At 38.6% G+C, this 17,911-nt stretch overlaps 2 protein-coding genes across 3 annotated transcripts; one reads left to right on the top strand and one right to left on the bottom strand.

The window, feature by feature from the left end:
* The first annotated feature begins 703 nt into the window (after positions 1–703).
* Positions 704–5,299, top strand: LOC124408892 (growth hormone-regulated TBC protein 1-A-like). Of its 2 annotated transcripts, XM_046886173.1 has the most exons (7): positions 704–804; positions 1,097–1,298; positions 2,353–2,583; positions 2,936–3,096; positions 3,403–3,511; positions 3,715–3,900; positions 4,109–5,299. In XM_046886173.1, the coding sequence occupies exons 1-7, from the start codon at positions 785–787 to the stop codon at positions 4,214–4,216; spliced, it is 1,017 nt and encodes a 338-aa protein (XP_046742129.1). In that variant the 5' UTR covers positions 704–784; the 3' UTR covers positions 4,217–5,299. The 2 variants fall into 2 exon arrangements, with proteins under 2 accessions (XP_046742129.1, XP_046742130.1); XM_046886174.1 differs by lacking the exon at positions 3,715–3,900.
* A 715-nt stretch (positions 5,300–6,014) lies between these two features.
* Positions 6,015–7,217, bottom strand: LOC124408552 (mitochondrial import inner membrane translocase subunit TIM14). Its single transcript, XM_046885550.1, has 3 exons — positions 7,070–7,217; positions 6,574–6,708; positions 6,015–6,372 (listed from the first exon to the last, which is right to left on the bottom strand). The coding sequence occupies exons 1-3, from the start codon at positions 7,070–7,072 to the stop codon at positions 6,160–6,162; spliced, it is 351 nt and encodes a 116-aa protein (XP_046741506.1). The 5' UTR covers positions 7,073–7,217; the 3' UTR covers positions 6,015–6,159.
* Between the last annotated feature and the right edge of the window lie 10,694 nt (positions 7,218–17,911).

Below are 17,911 nucleotides of genomic sequence, written 5' to 3'. Positions count from 1 at the left end.
TTTAATCTAGTATGGATTAGGAAACATTTTACTGTAACAATTATTTTTATTATTATTTTTATTATTATTATTACTATCACTATTGTCATCAAAACTATCGTTTTCGTTCCTAATTAATAAAATCGGCGTACTAAGGTTTCAACAATATATTTAAAAATGCAATGTGTTTTCGTTATAAATCTATCGAGGTTCTGACATCAAATACGTCAGTTCTTTATCCGAATATATTTAAAAATTTTCCTGACTTTAGGGGGGTTTTGCTTTAGCGAGTACTAGAATTCGGCAGACTATTAAAAAATATTTTTCCTAAATGATAAATGAACCCTGAACTTTACAGCACATTGATTTAAATCTAACTACTTGTCAAATATATATATATACAGTCTTCCATAGAAAATATAAATAAAAATGTAATAAATAGGATCATCTCCGATATCTTTTTAGAATAAAGAAACGACGTAAATACTCGTCTCAAATACCTATTTGATTTTTTCCGAATATTCTAGACTTCATTGCCTAGTATAAGTACGTATAGATTTTTATTCATCTATTTACTATTACTATTTATTGTCCGTCGTTTTTTTTTTTATGCTTCGTGTCTTTTACCGCTACAAATTTAATGCTTAGCGAGATATCGAGACGTGTCGAAAGTGCAGATTTTCACCTCGCACTAGAGCGTGTGAAACGATTATTATCATTGTTATTATTCTTAGCAAGGTAGCGTGTAATTGTATACCATGTATACTACGAAAATTGTAAATGGCACCGTCCACTCCACACTGGAATGGCCAGCTCGTGTTTCAGGTAAACTCCACTCGATCACAGAACTGTTACACGTAATAAAACATTACTCGTGATTCGAAAAATAATTGTGCTTATTATCCACCGCAGTAATGATGTGATATTGTTGAGTAAAGCCCGTTTAACCACCTTTATTGTTGTGTTCGAGGGGTTATGTTCGTTCATACCCCACTACTTCGTTGCGCGGCACTGTCAAAAACGTCAAAACCACGTTCTCGATTATTATGTGAAGAGGAGCGTCGTGTGATTTTTTCCAATCTATTCACCTGTTCTTTACTTTTCATCTGCATATCAGCAATGTCGACGAGTATGGATTCGAGCGGCCGCAGAACTTCGATTACCAAACTTACGAGGAATTTATGTCCGAATATCTGAAAGTCTTGGCTAAAAGGGCTAAAAAATGGGCAGACATCATAGGCGAAGGAAAATCTCTTCAACGAAGTGTCACAGTTAAACGATATGTTCGAAAGGGAATTCCAGGGGTTCATCGGGGCATGGTGAGTTTTCTCGTTTCAATTTATTTCACCACATTACGTACTACCAGTGATTTATCTGAGCAACACATCTTACAGTGTTTATTTTCCTCTAATTATTGTGTCATATTCTATTTTGAGCGATGTTATACATTTCTTACAACCCACTGGATATAAATGAATAATTCTGTGGCCACGGTTGATTCTTATCAACTTGTATAAGGCAACTATAAAATTGAGCAAAGCCATAAGTATAAATAAAAATATTCGACAGACGAGTTTGAAGTTTGGTACAAAATCATGAAACAATTGGAAAATTTCTAAATTTCACAACAGTTTGAATTTTTTAAACATTACATTATCGTTAATTTTTAAATATTCCAGACTTCTATCCAAATATGATGATAGAATCTCTGATCCTTGCAAGGAGTGCATTTTCAGTTTACTAATACCAGTTTTGTTAAAATATATCTTTCAATGGTTTATTATTCAGAGACCAATTATCATACTAAGTTCACATTTCAGTCACATTTCAGTCATGTTTTTCATAATCATATTTTTCAGACCATCAAACTATCTGAAGCTTTTTAATTTAAATGGATAAAATTTTTTTTCAAGAAGACGAAATAAAGTCTTCAAGTATGCCGTGTGTTATTCTCCTTCGTTATCCATGATTCATTAGAAAAGATTCAAAGATTAATTGGGATTATCAGTAAATTGAACTCTTGGCAATCGTTATTACTCACTGTGTAAACATTGCGTCACGGTTGAACAAATCACAAAGAGAGAGCGCGGAAGAATAATATCTACCTGTATATAATGCACAGCTTAAGATTATATCCAAAGAAAAAACTTGATCAAATCATTAATGTTCATTCATTACAAATATGTAACTATTCAAGTCATGGAAAAAATCCTCCCAACAATCAAAATCACACAAGTGTTCTGTAATACAATGTAAATATTTCAACGATTGTAACATGTAAACATGAAAAATATTACATGGAAATTGTCGGGAAGAAACTGATTGATCGAACAACTTTTATTTATTTGTTTTATTCGTTTTCTTCTTGCAAAGGTATGGTTGACTGTCAGCGGTGCTGAAGAATTGAAAAATGCATCTCCAGATTTATATCAGAGATTATTGGACGGACATCACAGCCGTGATGTCGCAGAGATTATAAAGACTGATCTACCTCGTACATTTCCTGACAACATATTTTACAACAATATCGAAAACCAACAGCATCAACTCTACAATGTTTTACTAGCTTTTGCGCATCAGAACAAAAGAGTTGGATATTGTCAAGTTAGTACAAGTAAATGCTAATTATTCTTCCCAGGCTTCATTACTTTGAAAAGAATCACTGCTGACTAAATGTATTTAATGATTATAATTCAGAAGATGGTATGTTGATTTTCTTGCTTTAGTCTTGAAAGAAAAATATTGTTTTGTGATGACGAATCTTTGATACTCAAAAAAGAGGTTCAATAATCAAAGTCAATGTCTGATTCAGTAATTGTAAGAACTGTTCGTGCATGTATGACCTAGATATAGTAATTGATAGAGTTAAGCTAATTTAAAACATATTGGGTAATAAGAGTTGTAAGATAATCTACCAAGGTGATTACGTGTTATATAAAAATGCAATTTTCGTTAGGGTTTGAATTACATAGCAGGATTACTTTTGTTAGTAACAAAAAGTGAAGAAACAGCATTTTGGTTACTGAAAATATTAATAGAAAAAATATTACCAGAGTATTACACCCCTACAATGGATGGTCTCCTAACAGACATTGATGTTCTGTCAGAGCTAGTAAGGTACAATCATTTCTTAATATGTTTCATTCAAAATCTTACTTTACACTATGTGCTTTGCTGAACAAATTTTGCTGTTAGATGTTGCGCTTAAATCCGTAATTGAATAATAAGCAGCAAAAAATACGATCATTTTCATATGACGCACGAAATTCCTAGAAACTCTGATCTTCATTATACTCGAATATACTCTATATATATACTTCATTATACTCTTCCTAATAATTTTCAATCAACTAAATGATAAAATTAACTGTTTATCATCATTTTAAATCCCTTAATATTGATAATTAGTTCATCATTTTCTAGGATAAAAATGCCGGATGTACATCAACATGTGACTAACTTGGGGTTACCTTGGGCAGTAATAACAACTAAGTGGTTTATCTGTTTGTTCGCAGAGGTTCTGCCTATTGAGGTCAGTATATTTAATTTATTTGGATTACATTAGTGTGATTGCTATTACAAACAGTGGCTCCCAACCTGCTGTTATTCAGAGTTGGTCCTCACTTTTTGCCTACCAGGCTCAAGCTACAAATTAAACTGAAAAATAGTATAGCATGTAAACCGTTGTTAACTTTAAAAAGAAAAATCAGAAACATTTTTTTATTCATTTTTCAGACAACCTTGAGAATATGGGATTGTCTGTTTTATGAAGGTAGTAAAATAATATTTCGAGTAGCACTGACACTGATTAAAAGAAATCGAGAAAATTTGCTGTCTTGTCAGGATTTTACCACATTAGCCGAGTGTTTTAAAGAAATAACAAAAGATAGCATCGTTATTCGATGCCATGATTTTATGCAGGTATACGACATTCATTTTATTACAATTTCACTATGAGCTCTCAGATATGTCATCCCTTCCTCTTTTTCCTTTCTTCTGTCTATCTTTCCAAGAAAATTAATGCAAATACTAAGCAGTTCATCATATCATTGGCTTTTTCTAGAAATATTGATGCCTAAAAACCTCACTTCTCATAGTAACATTTTTGCTTTCACTTTGCATCTTTCAGAGTATTTTCAAAGTACCTGGATCGCTGTCTGCCAGTACCATAGAAAAATTACGAACAAAAGTGGCCCAACAGCGAGCGGAAGAGAAGCAAACAAAAACTGTGCGGTAGTACAAACTGAGACAATTTTTACACGGCTTTCATTCTAGTCAGAATGGTACCAGAGTATGGATTTTTTAATTATGATCATGCCGAGACGTAACAACTATTAATTTTGTACTTGAATCATTTACCCAACATCTTGACGTAGTCATACAAATTTAGCTAGCTGTATTACTAGTGCTCATCATTCTACGCTGATTCAATACTTCTGTCACCATTGGTAATTCAAATATTATCCCAACAGTTATTTCTTCTCTACATGGAACGGTGTAAATGGCCTAAAATCTATTGATTATATTGCTGTCGTTTTCACCTAGAATGAGCATATTATGATTTATGAATTAAAAAAAGAACAAATAATCTATTGAGATCGATGACATCAGACACTATGAGTGTTGTGTATTATTTTATTATAGCGAATGAAGCTTTGTACAATTTTATGAGGCTAAAATTTTGCCTTAAGTACAGAGCAATATTTCTCTACGTTAGATCTGTATTAAACCTTAGGAATCTGTTGCTCATTTCTGATTTGTGATCAGTTATTCTTTAATAGATGTATTATTGTGCATATTATTAAATCTCATCTAGTTTAGAGTGTTGAATTTCGTAAGAATAAGCTAGGATCTTCAAACTAACACTATATCCTCTTTTCTTTCACATAGGTACACGTTTTATTTGAATGCATTGAAAATTTGCAGAGTAGCAAACCGGAGATAGGTATTTAGTATACGTACGTACAATGTTATCATTGTGTTCTGCAAAATCTATTTCGCGTTAATAGCAGATAAACTTTGAATAATTGACATTAAAAAGCATTGTGAAAATGTGTGTGATCTTCCTAATTATATTTATTTTAATCAAAATTTGCACGGCATTTTAAGTTATTAAGAACAAATAAATTATTATTTCTTCTTCACCACGCTAAGCTTGAACTTAGTTTTTAACCAATTTTCAGGTTGAGCATAGTAATTTATTTAATCTCACTACGAATATTTAAAGTGTAATTACCTCTTTGACTAAAGCACCTCATCTTGAGTAAAATGTAGTGATACAAAATTCATCCCGACAATCAACTCTATTAAGTGATAAATATTACTTAAACGTTTCAATTTTATTTTTATTAACTAGTAATTACTATCCTAAAGATGTTGCACAATGGTGCAATTAGAACATAAAGTAAAATAATTAAATTATATCATGTAGAACAGCATGAATTCCAAGATTTGGCACTTATTCGGATAGTAAACGTTTCTTTTTTCTCAATACACTGAATGGGGCCTCATTGGGGAGTTAAACCTGGAGCAAAAATCCTGTATATACCCAATTAAACAATTCACAAACAATGATTCAAACTGTATGGATGGCATCGACAGGTGAGATTTACTATTCTGTGTACTTCATTTACTTTGAAATAATTTTATTATTTCGTTCAAATACTGTACATTTGAAGTATTTCAATGCAAAAAATAAGGTGCTCTATCAATTAGCAAACTTATTTCTACTGCAATGTCATTTTTTCATAATTTCTGTCCAACCAAAGCTTGATTTTTTTTGTAATAAAAATCCCTGAACAATATTCTATAATTCCAACGAGAATGATTGTTATTGTTTACAGGTTCCATAATATTGAAAAGTTAGCACAAATTGCCGAACAGCTATGGCTGGGATAAATCGACGAATAAAATCTGAACATAAACGAAAATCGCTACATGCAGTAGCCTTATTTGTAAATACTACTATTGCACATAATTCGACGAAGTTTTCAAAACCCCTGATATGGTTGGGAAGTAAGAAATGCTCTTTAATGTCCAAAAAATAATTATTTATTCCTATTTAAATTGATCTATACATAATGCGCAAATTAATTTAAAATAGCATGCTCAAATTTCGTTTCCACTGAGTAATACTATTTGAAATTGATTAGAATACTAATAGCTATTTAACTGAAAATACTATTTTTCAAGTAGATCTTTGGCTTCATTGATTTTAGCAGCTAAATACGGAGAACCACCTCGATCTGGATGATTGGCGGACATAACTTTCATAAAGTGTTCTTTGATTTTGGGCTTGCTGGCGGTCGGTGATACTCCTAAGATAAGGCTGGCTTCTCTTTTTGTCATTTTAGGTTCAAATCCACCTTTGTAATACCGACTGCTTGCAAGTGACTGAAAAATAAACATGGACCGGAATGAAAATCTAGATACATCACACCTCTGTGTACACGTAATTTCAAAAATGCTAAATAAATTGAAGAGAATCATTTGGGCCACATCAAGTAGTATCGTCAATACTCAAAATTCAATCTTTAAACCCTCAGGTTTAATTTTTCATCATATGCTATATAACATATATGAATACATTTTTACCTGTGCGTCCAGTTTGGGCATGCCCTTGACTGCCTCAGCCATTTTCTGGGACAGCGTTGGCATGGTTCGGGCAATATAACGTCCAGCAAAACCAACAGCAGCCAACCCTAGTCCCGCAACTATCACTACAGAAGTCTGAAATTAATTATATTACTTTCAGTTACAATATAATGTACAGTCGCCTTAAACCTAAGACTAGTTTACGTTAATAGAATGTAAAAATTTGTTTAGATGGAAATAACGAAATTGAAATAGATGATTTCTTTTAAATATGCAGAACGAATTGAAAACATTTTTGCAATAGGCAAAATTAATACAATGCATACGACGGGTAAATATTCGAAAATCTAGCCCACGCTCTGATAGAATTGGTGTCGGAATATTCAGGTATCATGACATCAGTCGCAATACAAATAAAAAGAAAAATATGTCGTTTCTACGAGTTCAAAATACGAGGACAATTTTATATTTAGGAAATGATTTCTGCTTTACTCACCATTTTTCGAAATCCTGATATTTATCTCGGGTATGACAAAATACGAAATGATTAGGAAAAATTCTGTTTTGCATGTGCAAATAATAGTAGGTGATTTGCGTCTGCAATAAATGCGATATATGAAACAAACCTGACATAAACTCAGGTGATCGACTAAATTTAAAGGTTAGAATATAGCAACGACGTGCGCAGTGCGCGCGCGCAGTGCGGACTAGACGACTATCTGGGGTTTCCGGGGGACGACCGGGTTTTCCATAGTCTCGGGTAAAAAAATTGCTGACTCATTTATACATGGTTTATTTTCCTTTTGATGAATATTCTTAATTTGTAGTAAAATATTTCAAAACGACAAAAGTATACGCGAGAGAATGATCTAACGTTGGGAAATATATCGAAAGCTTATGCAAGAGAGACATAGTGCAATGTATGAACATTACCGAAAGTATAGTATGGGTATACAAAAGGTTGTTATTGTAGTTTTTACGTATTGATTAAGTAACGGCCTGTGTGAAGGTACGATGAACATTTCCAGAAAACGATATGTCGATGTTACATTATTACCATTTGATGTAACCTTAATTGTAATAAATGAATGCATGAAAATGTATGGCTTTTCTTCTGTCGGCTGTATTTTCAACAAGGATTTGGATGCCTTTTCTGGTATAAATGACGTCCAGTTAATTAAGAGATAGAATCATTCGAATCGACTTGAGGACGAAAAGTTTCAGACTCGAAAATCGCAGAAAAAAAAAGGTTGAATTTTTCGTAGCAAATTTCGTCGATTTTGAAGGGTGCTAAAGGCTACTTTTTGACGCACCATATCTACGTAATTTTGCGGGAGAAATCGATTGGGCGCAGTCCCAATACGCTGCGAGCGATAGCTGAAAAGTTACAGCCGAAAAACTCATGATTTTCATCGTCATTTCTCTGCTGCTGGTCCTACGCTCTTTTTGATGTGTTTTCTGAGTTCCTCGGGGTCGAATTACTCTAAAGATGGTCATACAAATCGATACGGAGACGAAAAATTTCCGGCTCCGAAAATGAGCGAAAAAGTAAGGCTAACCCCTTTGGATTTTTGGCGAAAATTTCGACGATTCTGAAAAGTGCTGCAATCAATTCGTTGAGGCCCTATTCCGACGTAATTTTGCGAGAGGAATCGATTAAGCGCAGTCCCAATACGCTGCGAGCGATAGCTGAAAAGTTACAGCCGAAAAACTCATGATTTTCATCGTCATTTCTCTGCTGCTGGTCTTACGCTCTTTTTGATGTCTTTTCTAAGTTCCTGGGGGTCGAATTACTCTAGAGATGGTCATACGAATCGATTCGGAGACGAAAAATTTCTGGCTCCGAAAATGAGCGAAAAAGTAAGGCTAACCCCTTCGGATTTTTGGCGAAATTTTCGACGATTCTGAAAAGTGCTGCAATCAATTCGTTGAGGCGCTATTCCGACGTAATTTTGCGAGAGGAATCGATTAAGCGCAGTCCCAATACGCTGCGAGCGATAGCTGAAAAGTTACAGCTGAAAAACTCATGATTTTCATCGTCATTTCTCTGCTGCTGGTCCTACGCTCTTTTTGATGTCTTTTTTGAGTTCCTGGGGGTCGAATTACTCTAGTGATGGTCATACGAATCGATTCGGAGACGAAAAATTTCTGGCTCCGAAAATGAGCGAAAAAGTAAGGCTAACCCCTTTGGATTTTTGGCGAAAATTTCGACGATTCTGAAAAGTGCTGGAATCAATTCGTTGAGGCGCTATTCCGACGTAATTTTGCGAGAGGAATCGATTAAGCGCAGTCCCAATACGCTGCGAGCGATAGCTGAAGAGTTACAGCTGAAAAACTCATGATTTTCATCGTCATTTCTCTGCTGCTGGTCCTACGCTCTTTTTGATGTGTTTTCTGAGTTCCTCGGGGTCGAATTACTCTAGAAATGGTCATACAAATCGATACGGAGACGAAAAATTTCCGGCTCCGAAAATGAGCGAAAAAGTAAGGCTAACCCCTTTGGATTTTTAGCGAAAATTTCGACGATTCTGAAAAGTGCTGGAATCAATTCGTTGAGGCCCCTTTCCGACGTAATTTTGCGAGAGGAATCGATTAAGCGCAGTCCCAATACGCTGCGAGCGATAGCTGAAAAGTTACAGCCGAAAAACTCATGATTTTCATCGTCATTTCTCTGCTGCTGGTCCTACGCTCTTTTTGATGTGTTTTCTAAGTTTCTGGGGGTCGAATTACTCTAGAGATGGTCATACAAATCGATTCGTAGACGAAAAATTTCCGGCTCCGAAAATGAGCGAAAAAGTAAGGCTAACCCCTTTGGATTTTTGGCGAAAATTTCGACGATTCTGCAAAGTGCTGCAATCAATTCGTTGAGGCCCTATTCCGACGTAATTTTGCGAGAGGAATCGATTAAGCGCAGTCCCAATACGCTGCGAGCGATAGCTGCAAAGTTACAGCCGAAAAACTCATGATTTTTATCGTCATTTCTCTGCTGCTGGTCCTACGCTCTTTTTGATGTCGTTTCTGAGTTCCTGGGGGTCGAATTACTCTAGTGATGGTCATACGAATCGATTCGGAGACGAAAAATTTCTGGCTCCGAAAATGAGCGAAAAAGTAAGGCTAACCCCTTTGGATTTTTGGCGAAAATTTCGACGATTCTGAAAAGTGCTGCAATCAATTCGTTGAGGCGCTATTCCGACGTAATTTTGCGAGAGGAATCGATTAAGCGCAGTCCCAATACGCTGCGAGCGATAGCTGAAAAGTTACAGCTGAAAAACTCATGATTTTCATCGTCATTTCTCTGCTGCTGGTCCTACGCTCTTTTTGATGTCTTTTTTGAGTTCCTGGGGGTCGAATTACTCTAGTGATGGTCATACGAATCGATTCGGAGACGAATAATTTCTGGCTCCGAAAATGAGCGAAAAAGTAAGGCTAACCCCTTTGGATTTTTGGCGAAAATTTCGACGATTCTGAAAAGTGCTGGAATCAATTCGTTGAGGCGCTATTCCGACGTAATTTTGCGAGAGGAATCGATTAAGCGCAGTCCCAATACGCTGCGAGCGATAGCTGAAAAGTTACAGCTGAAAAACTCATGATTTTCATCGTCATTTCTCTGCTGCTGGTCCTACGCTCTTTTTGATGTGTTTTCTGAGTTCCTCGGGGTCGAATTACTCTAGAAATGGTCATACAAATCGATACGGAGACGAAAAATTTCCGGCTCCGAAAATGAGCGAAAAAGTAAGGCTAACCCCTTTGGATTTTTAGCGAAAATTTCGACGATTCTGAAAAGTGCTGGAATCAATTCGTTGAGGCCCCGTTCCGACGTAATTTTGCGAGAGAAATCGATTAAGCGCAGTCCCAATACGCTGCGAGCGATAGCTGAAAAGTTACAGCCGAAAAACTCATGATTTTCATCGTCATTTCTCTGCTGCTGGTCCTACGCTCTTTTTGATGTGTTTTCTAAGTTTCTGGGGGTCGAATTACTCTAGAGATGGTCATACAAATCGATTCGTAGACGAAAAATTTCCGGCTCCGAAAATGAGCGAAAAAGTAAGGCTAACCCCTTTGGATTTTTGGCGAAAATTTCGACGATTCTGAAAAGTGCTGCAATCAATTCGTTGAGGCCCTATTCCGACGTAATTTTGCGAGAGGAATCGATTAAGCGCAGTCCCAATACGCTGCGAGCGATAGCTGAAAAGTTACAGCCGAAAAACTCATGATTTTTATCGTCATTTCTCTGCTGCTGGTCCTACGCTCTTTTTGATGTGTTTTCTAAGTTTCTGGGGGTCGAATTACTCTAGAGATGGTCATACAAATCGATTCGTAGACAAAAAATTTCCGGCTCGGAAAATGAGCGAAAAAGTAAGGCTAACCCCTTTGGATTTTTGGCGAAAATTTCGACGCTTCTGAAAAGTGCTGCAATCAATTCGTTGAGGCCCTATTCCGACGTAATTTTGCAAGAGGAATCGATTAAGCGCAGTCCCAATACGCTGCGAGCGATAGCTGAAAAGTTACAGCCGAAAAACTCATGATTTTTATCGTCATTTCTCTGCTGCTGGTCCTACGCTCTTTTTGATGTGTTTTCTAAGTTTCTGGGGGTCGAATTACTCTAGAGATGGTCATACAAATCGATTCGTAGACGAAAAATTTCCGGCTCCGAAAATGAGCGAAAAAGTAAGGCTAACCCCTTTGGATTTTTGGCGAAAATTTCCACGATTCTGAAAAGTGCTGCAATCAATTCGTTGAGGCCCTATTCCGACGTAATTTTGCGAGAGGAATCGATTAAGCGCAGTCCCAATACGCTGCGAGCGATAGCTAAAAAGTTACAGCCGAAAAACTCATGATTTTTATCGTCATTTCTCTGCTGCTGGTCCTACGCTCTTTTTGATGTCGTTTCTGAGTTCCTGGGGGTCGAATTACTCTAGTGATGGTCATACGAATCGATTCGGAGACGAAAAATTTCTGGCTCCGAAAATGAGCGAAAAAGTAAGGCTAACCCCTTTGGATTTTTGGCGAAAATTTCGACGATTCTGAAAAGTGCTGGAATCAATTCGTTGAGGCCCCATTCCGACGTAATTTTGCGAGAGGAATCGATTAAGCGCAGTTCCAATACGCTGCGAGCGATAGCTGAAAAGTTACAGCCGAAAAACTCATGATTTTCATCGTCATTTCTCTGCTGCTGGTCCTACGCTCTTTTTGATGTGTTTTCTGAGTCCCTCGGGGTCGAATTACTCTAGAGATGGTCATACAAATCGATACGGAGACGAAAAATTTCCGGCTCCGAGAATGAGCGAAAAAGTAAGGCTAACCCCTTTGGATTTTTGGCGAAAATTTCGACGATTCTGAAAAGTGCTGCAATCAATTCGTTGAGGCCCTATTCCGACGTAATTTTGCGAGAGGAATCGATTAAGCGCAGTCCCAATACGCTGCGAGCGATAGCTGAAAAGTTACAGCCGAAAAACTCATGATTTTCATCGTCATTTCTCTGCTGCTGGTCCTACGCTCTTTTTGATGTGTTTTCTGAGTTCCTCGGGGTCGAATTACTCTAGAAATGGTCATACAAATCGATACGGAGACGAAAAATTTCCGGCTCCGAAAATGAGCGAAAAAGTAAGGCTAACCCCTTTGGATTTTTGGCGAAAATTTCGACGATTCTGAAAAGTGCTGCAATCAATTCGTTGAGGCCCTATTCCGACGTAATTTTGCGAGAGGAATCGATTAAGCGCAGTCCCAATACGCTGCGAGCGATAGCTGAAAAGTTACAGCCGAAAAACTCATGATTTTCATCGTCATTTCTCTGCTGCTGGTCTTACGCTCTTTTTGATGTCTTTTCTGAGTTCCTGGGGGTCGAATTACTCTAGAGATGGTCATACGAATCGATTCGGAGACGAAAAATTTCTGGCTCCGAAAATGAGCGAAAAAGTAAGGCTAACCCCTTCGGATTTTTGGCGAAATTCTCGACGATTCTGAAAAGTCCTGCAATCAATTCGTTGAGGCGCTATTCCGACGTAATTTTGCGAGAGGAATCGATTAAGCGCAGTCCCAATACGCTGCGAGCGATAGCTGAAAAGTTACAGCTGAAAAACTCATGATTTTCATCGTCATTTCTCTGCTGCTGGTCCTACGCTCTTTTTGATGTCTTTTTTGAGTTCCTGGGGGTCGAATTACTCTAGTGATGGTCATACGAATCGATTCGGAGACGAAAAATTTCTGGCTCCGAAAATGAGCGAAAAAGTAAGGCTAACCCCTTTGGATTTTTGGCGAAAATTTCGACGATTCTGAAAAGTCCTGCAATCAATTCGTTGAGGCCCCATTCCGACGTAATTTTGCGAGAGGAATCGATTAAGCGCAGTCCCAATACGCTGCGAGCGATGGCTGAAAAGTTACAGCCGAAAAACTCATGATTTTCATCGTCATTTCTCTGCTGCTGGTCCTACGCTCTTTTTGATGTGTTTTCTGAGTTCCTCGATGTCGAATTACTCTAGAAATGGTCATACAAATCGATACGGAGACGAAAAATTTCCGGCTCCGAAAATGAGCGAAAAAGTAAGGCTAACCCTTTTGGATTTTTGGCGAAAATTTCGACGATTCTGAAAAGTGCTGCAATCAATTCGTTGAGGCCCTATTCCGACGTAATTTTGCGAGAGGAATCGATTAAGCGCAGTCCCAATACGCTGCGAGCGATAGCTGAGAAGTTACAGCCGAAAAACTCATGATTTTTATCGTCATTTCTCTGCTGCTGGTCCTACGCTCTTTTTGATGTGTTTTCTAAGTTTCTGGGGGTCGAATTACTCTAGAGATGGTCATACAAATCGATTCGTAGACGAAAAATTTCCGGCTCCGAAAATGAGCGAAAAAGTAAGGCTAACCCCTTTGGATTTTTGGCGAAAATTTCGACGATTCTGAAAAGTGCTGCAATCAATTCGTTGAGGCACTATTCCGACGTAATTTTACGAGAGGAATCGATTAAGCGCAGTCCCAATACGCTGCGAGCGATAGCTGAAAAGTGACAGCCGAAAAACTCATGATTTTTATCGTCATTTCTCTGCTGCTGGTCCTACGCTCTTTTTGATGTGTTTTCTAAGTTTCTGGGGGTCGAATTACTCTAGAGATGGTCATACAAATCGATTCGTAGACGAAAAATTTCCGGCTCCGAAAATGAGCGAAAAAGTAAGGCTAACCCCTTTGGATTTTTGGCGAAAATTTCGACGATTCTGAAAAGTGCTGCAATCAATTCGTTGAGGCACTATTCCGACGTAATTTTGCGAGAGGAATCGATTAAGCGCAGTCCCAATACGCTGCGAGCGATAGCTGAAAAGTTACAGCCGAAAAACCCATGATTTTTATTGTCATTTCTCTGCTGCTGGTCCTACGCTCTTTTTGATGTGTTTTCTAAGTTTCTGGGGGTCGAATTACTCTAGAGATGGTCATACAAATCGATTCGTAGACGAAAAATTTCCGGCTCCGAAAATGAGCGAAAAAGTAAGGCTAACCCCTTTGGATTTTTGGCGAAAATTTCGACGATTCTGAAAAGTGCTGCAATCAATTCGTTGAGGCCCTATTCCGACGTAATTTTGCAAGAGGAATCGATTAAGCGCAGTCCCAATACGCTGCGAGCGATAGCTGAAAAGTGACAGCCGAAAAACTCATGATTTTTATCGTCATTTCTCTGCTGCTGGTCCTACGCTCTTTTTGATGTGTTTTCCAAGTTTCTGGGGGTCGAATTACTCTAGAGATGGTCATACAAATCGATTCGTAGACGAAAAATTTCCGGCTCCGAAAATGAGCGAAAAAGTAAGGCTAACCCCTTTGGATTTGTGGCTAAAATTTCGACGATTCTGAAAAGTGCTGCAATCAATTCGTTGAGGCCCTATTCCGACGTAATTTTGCGAGAGGAATCGATTGAGCGCAGTCCCAATACGCTGCGAGCGATAGCTGAAAAGTTACAGCCGAAAAACTCATGATTTTCATCGTCATTTCTCTGCTGCTGGTCTTACGCTCTTTTTGATGTCTTTTCTGAGTTCCTGGGGGTCGAATTACTCTAGAGATGGTCATACGAATCGATTCGGAGACGAAAAATTTCTGGCTCCGAAAATGAGCGAAAAAGTAAGGCTAACCCCTTCGGATTTTTGGCGAAATTCTCGACGATTCTGAAAAGTCCTGCAATCAATTCGTTGAGGCGCTATTCCGACGTAATTTTGCGAGAGGAATCGATTAAGCGCAGTCCCAATACGCTGCGAGCGATAGCTGAAAAGTTACAGCCGAAAAACTCATGATTTTCATCGTCATTTCTCTGCTGCTGGTCTTACGCTCTTTTTGATGTCTTTTCTGAGTTCCTGGGGGTCGAATTACTCTAGAGATGGTCATACGAATCGATTCGGAGACGAAAAATTTCTGGCTCCGAAAATGAGCGAAAAAGTAAGGCTAACCCCTTCGGATTTTTGGCGAAATTCTCGACGATTCTGAAAAGTCCTGCAATCAATTCGTTGAGGCGCTATTCCGACGTAATTTTGCGAGAGGAATCGATTAAGCGCAGTCCCAATACGCTGCGAGCGATAGCTGAAAAGTTACAGCTGAAAAACTCATGATTTTCATCGTCATTTCTCTGCTGCTGGTCCTACGCTCTTTTTGATGTCTTTTTTGAGTTCCTGGGGGTCGAATTACTCTAGTGATGGTCATACGAATCGATTCGGAGACGAAAAATTTCTGGCTCCGAAAATGAGCGAAAAAGTAAGGCTAACCCCTTTGGATTTTTGGCGAAAATTTCGACGATTCTGAAAAGTCCTGCAATCAATTCGTTGAGGCCCCATTCCGACGTAATTTTGCGAGAGGAATCGATTAAGCGCAGTCCCAATACGCTGCGAGCGATGGCTGAAAAGTTACAGCCGAAAAACTCATGATTTTCATCGTCATTTCTCTGCTGCTGGTCCTACGCTCTTTTTGATGTGTTTTCTGAGTTCCTCGATGTCGAATTACTCTAGAAATGGTCATACAAATCGATACGGAGACGAAAAATTTCCGGCTCCGAAAATGAGCGAAAAAGTAAGGCTAACCCTTTTGGATTTTTGGCGAAAATTTCGACGATTCTGAAAAGTGCTGCAATCAATTCGTTGAGGCCCTATTCCGACGTAATTTTGCGAGAGGAATCGATTAAGCGCAGTCCCAATACGCTGCGAGCGATAGCTGAGAAGTTACAGCCGAAAAACTCATGATTTTTATCGTCATTTCTCTGCTGCTGGTCCTACGCTCTTTTTGATGTGTTTTCTAAGTTTCTGGGGGTCGAATTACTCTAGAGATGGTCATACAAATCGATTCGTAGACGAAAAATTTCCGGCTCCGAAAATGAGCGAAAAAGTAAGGCTAACCCCTTTGGATTTTTGGCGAAAATTTCGACGATTCTGAAAAGTGCTGCAATCAATTCGTTGAGGCACTATTCCGACGTAATTTTACGAGAGGAATCGATTAAGCGCAGTCCCAATACGCTGCGAGCGATAGCTGAAAAGTGACAGCCGAAAAACTCATGATTTTTATCGTCATTTCTCTGCTGCTGGTCCTACGCTCTTTTTGATGTGTTTTCTAAGTTTCTGGGGGTCGAATTACTCTAGAGATGGTCATACAAATCGATTCGTAGACGAAAAATTTCCGGCTCCGAAAATGAGCGAAAAAGTAAGGCTAACCCCTTTGGATTTTTGGCGAAAATTTCGACGATTCTGAAAAGTGCTGCAATCAATTCGTTGAGGCACTATTCCGACGTAATTTTGCGAGAGGAATCGATTAAGCGCAGTCCCAATACGCTGCGAGCGATAGCTGAAAAGTTACAGCCGAAAAACCCATGATTTTTATTGTCATTTCTCTGCTGCTGGTCCTACGCTCTTTTTGATGTGTTTTCTAAGTTTCTGGGGGTCGAATTACTCTAGAGATGGTCATACAAATCGATTCGTAGACGAAAAATTTCCGGCTCCGAAAATGAGCGAAAAAGTAAGGCTAACCCCTTTGGATTTTTGGCGAAAATTTCGACGATTCTGAAAAGTGCTGCAATCAATTCGTTGAGGCCCTATTCCGACGTAATTTTGCAAGAGGAATCGATTAAGCGCAGTCCCAATACGCTGCGAGCGATAGCTGAAAAGTGACAGCCGAAAAACTCATGATTTTTATCGTCATTTCTCTGCTGCTGGTCCTACGCTCTTTTTGATGTGTTTTCCAAGTTTCTGGGGGTCGAATTACTCTAGAGATGGTCATACAAATCGATTCGTAGACGAAAAATTTCCGGCTCCGAAAATGAGCGAAAAAGTAAGGCTAACCCCTTTGGATTTGTGGCTAAAATTTCGACGATTCTGAAAAGTGCTGCAATCAATTCGTTGAGGCCCTATTCCGACGTAATTTTGCGAGAGGAATCGATTGAGCGCAGTCCCAATACGCTGCGAGCGATAGCTGAAAAGTTACAGCCGAAAAACTCATGATTTTCATCGTCATTTCTCTGCTGCTGGTCTTACGCTCTTTTTGATGTCTTTTCTGAGTTCCTGGGGGTCGAATTACTCTAGAGATGGTCATACGAATCGATTCGGAGACGAAAAATTTCTGGCTCCGAAAATGAGCGAAAAAGTAAGGCTAACCCCTTCGGATTTTTGGCGAAATTCTCGACGATTCTGAAAAGTCCTGCAATCAATTCGTTGAGGCGCTATTCCGACGTAATTTTGCGAGAGGAATCGATTAAGCGCAGTCCCAATACGCTGCGAGCGATAGCTGAAAAGTTACAGCCGAAAAACCCATGATTTTTATTGTCATTTCTCTGCTGCTGGTCCTACGCTCTTTTTGATGTGTTTTCTAAGTTTCTGGGGGTCGAATTACTCTAGAGATGGTCATACAAATCGATTCGTAGACGAAAAATTTCCGGCTCCGAAAATGAGCGAAAAAGTAAGGCTAACCCCTTTGGATTTTTGGCGAAAATTTCGACGATTCTGAAAAGTGCTGCAATCAATTCGTTGAGGCCCTATTCCGACGTAATTTTGCAAGAGGAATCGATTAAGCGCAGTCCCAATACGCTGCGAGCGATAGCTGAAAAGTGACAGCCGAAAAACTCATGATTTTTATCGTCATTTCTCTGCTGCTGGTCCTACGCTCTTTTTGATGTGTTTTCCAAGTTTCTGGGGGTCGAATTACTCTAGAGATGGTCATACAAATCGATTCGTAGACGAAAAATTTCCGGCTCCGAAAATGAGCGAAAAAGTAAGGCTAACCCCTTTGGATTTGTGGCTAAAATTTCGACGATTCTGAAAAGTGCTGCAATCAATTCGTTGAGGCCCTATTCCGACGTAATTTTGCGAAAGGAATCGATTGAGCGCAG

The sequence above is a fragment of the Diprion similis genome, chromosome 8, assembly GCF_021155765.1.
Source record: "Diprion similis isolate iyDipSimi1 chromosome 8, iyDipSimi1.1, whole genome shotgun sequence".
Lineage (NCBI taxonomy): Eukaryota > Metazoa > Arthropoda > Insecta > Hymenoptera > Diprionidae > Diprion > Diprion similis.
This window is presented reverse-complemented; position numbering and strand designations above follow the sequence as displayed.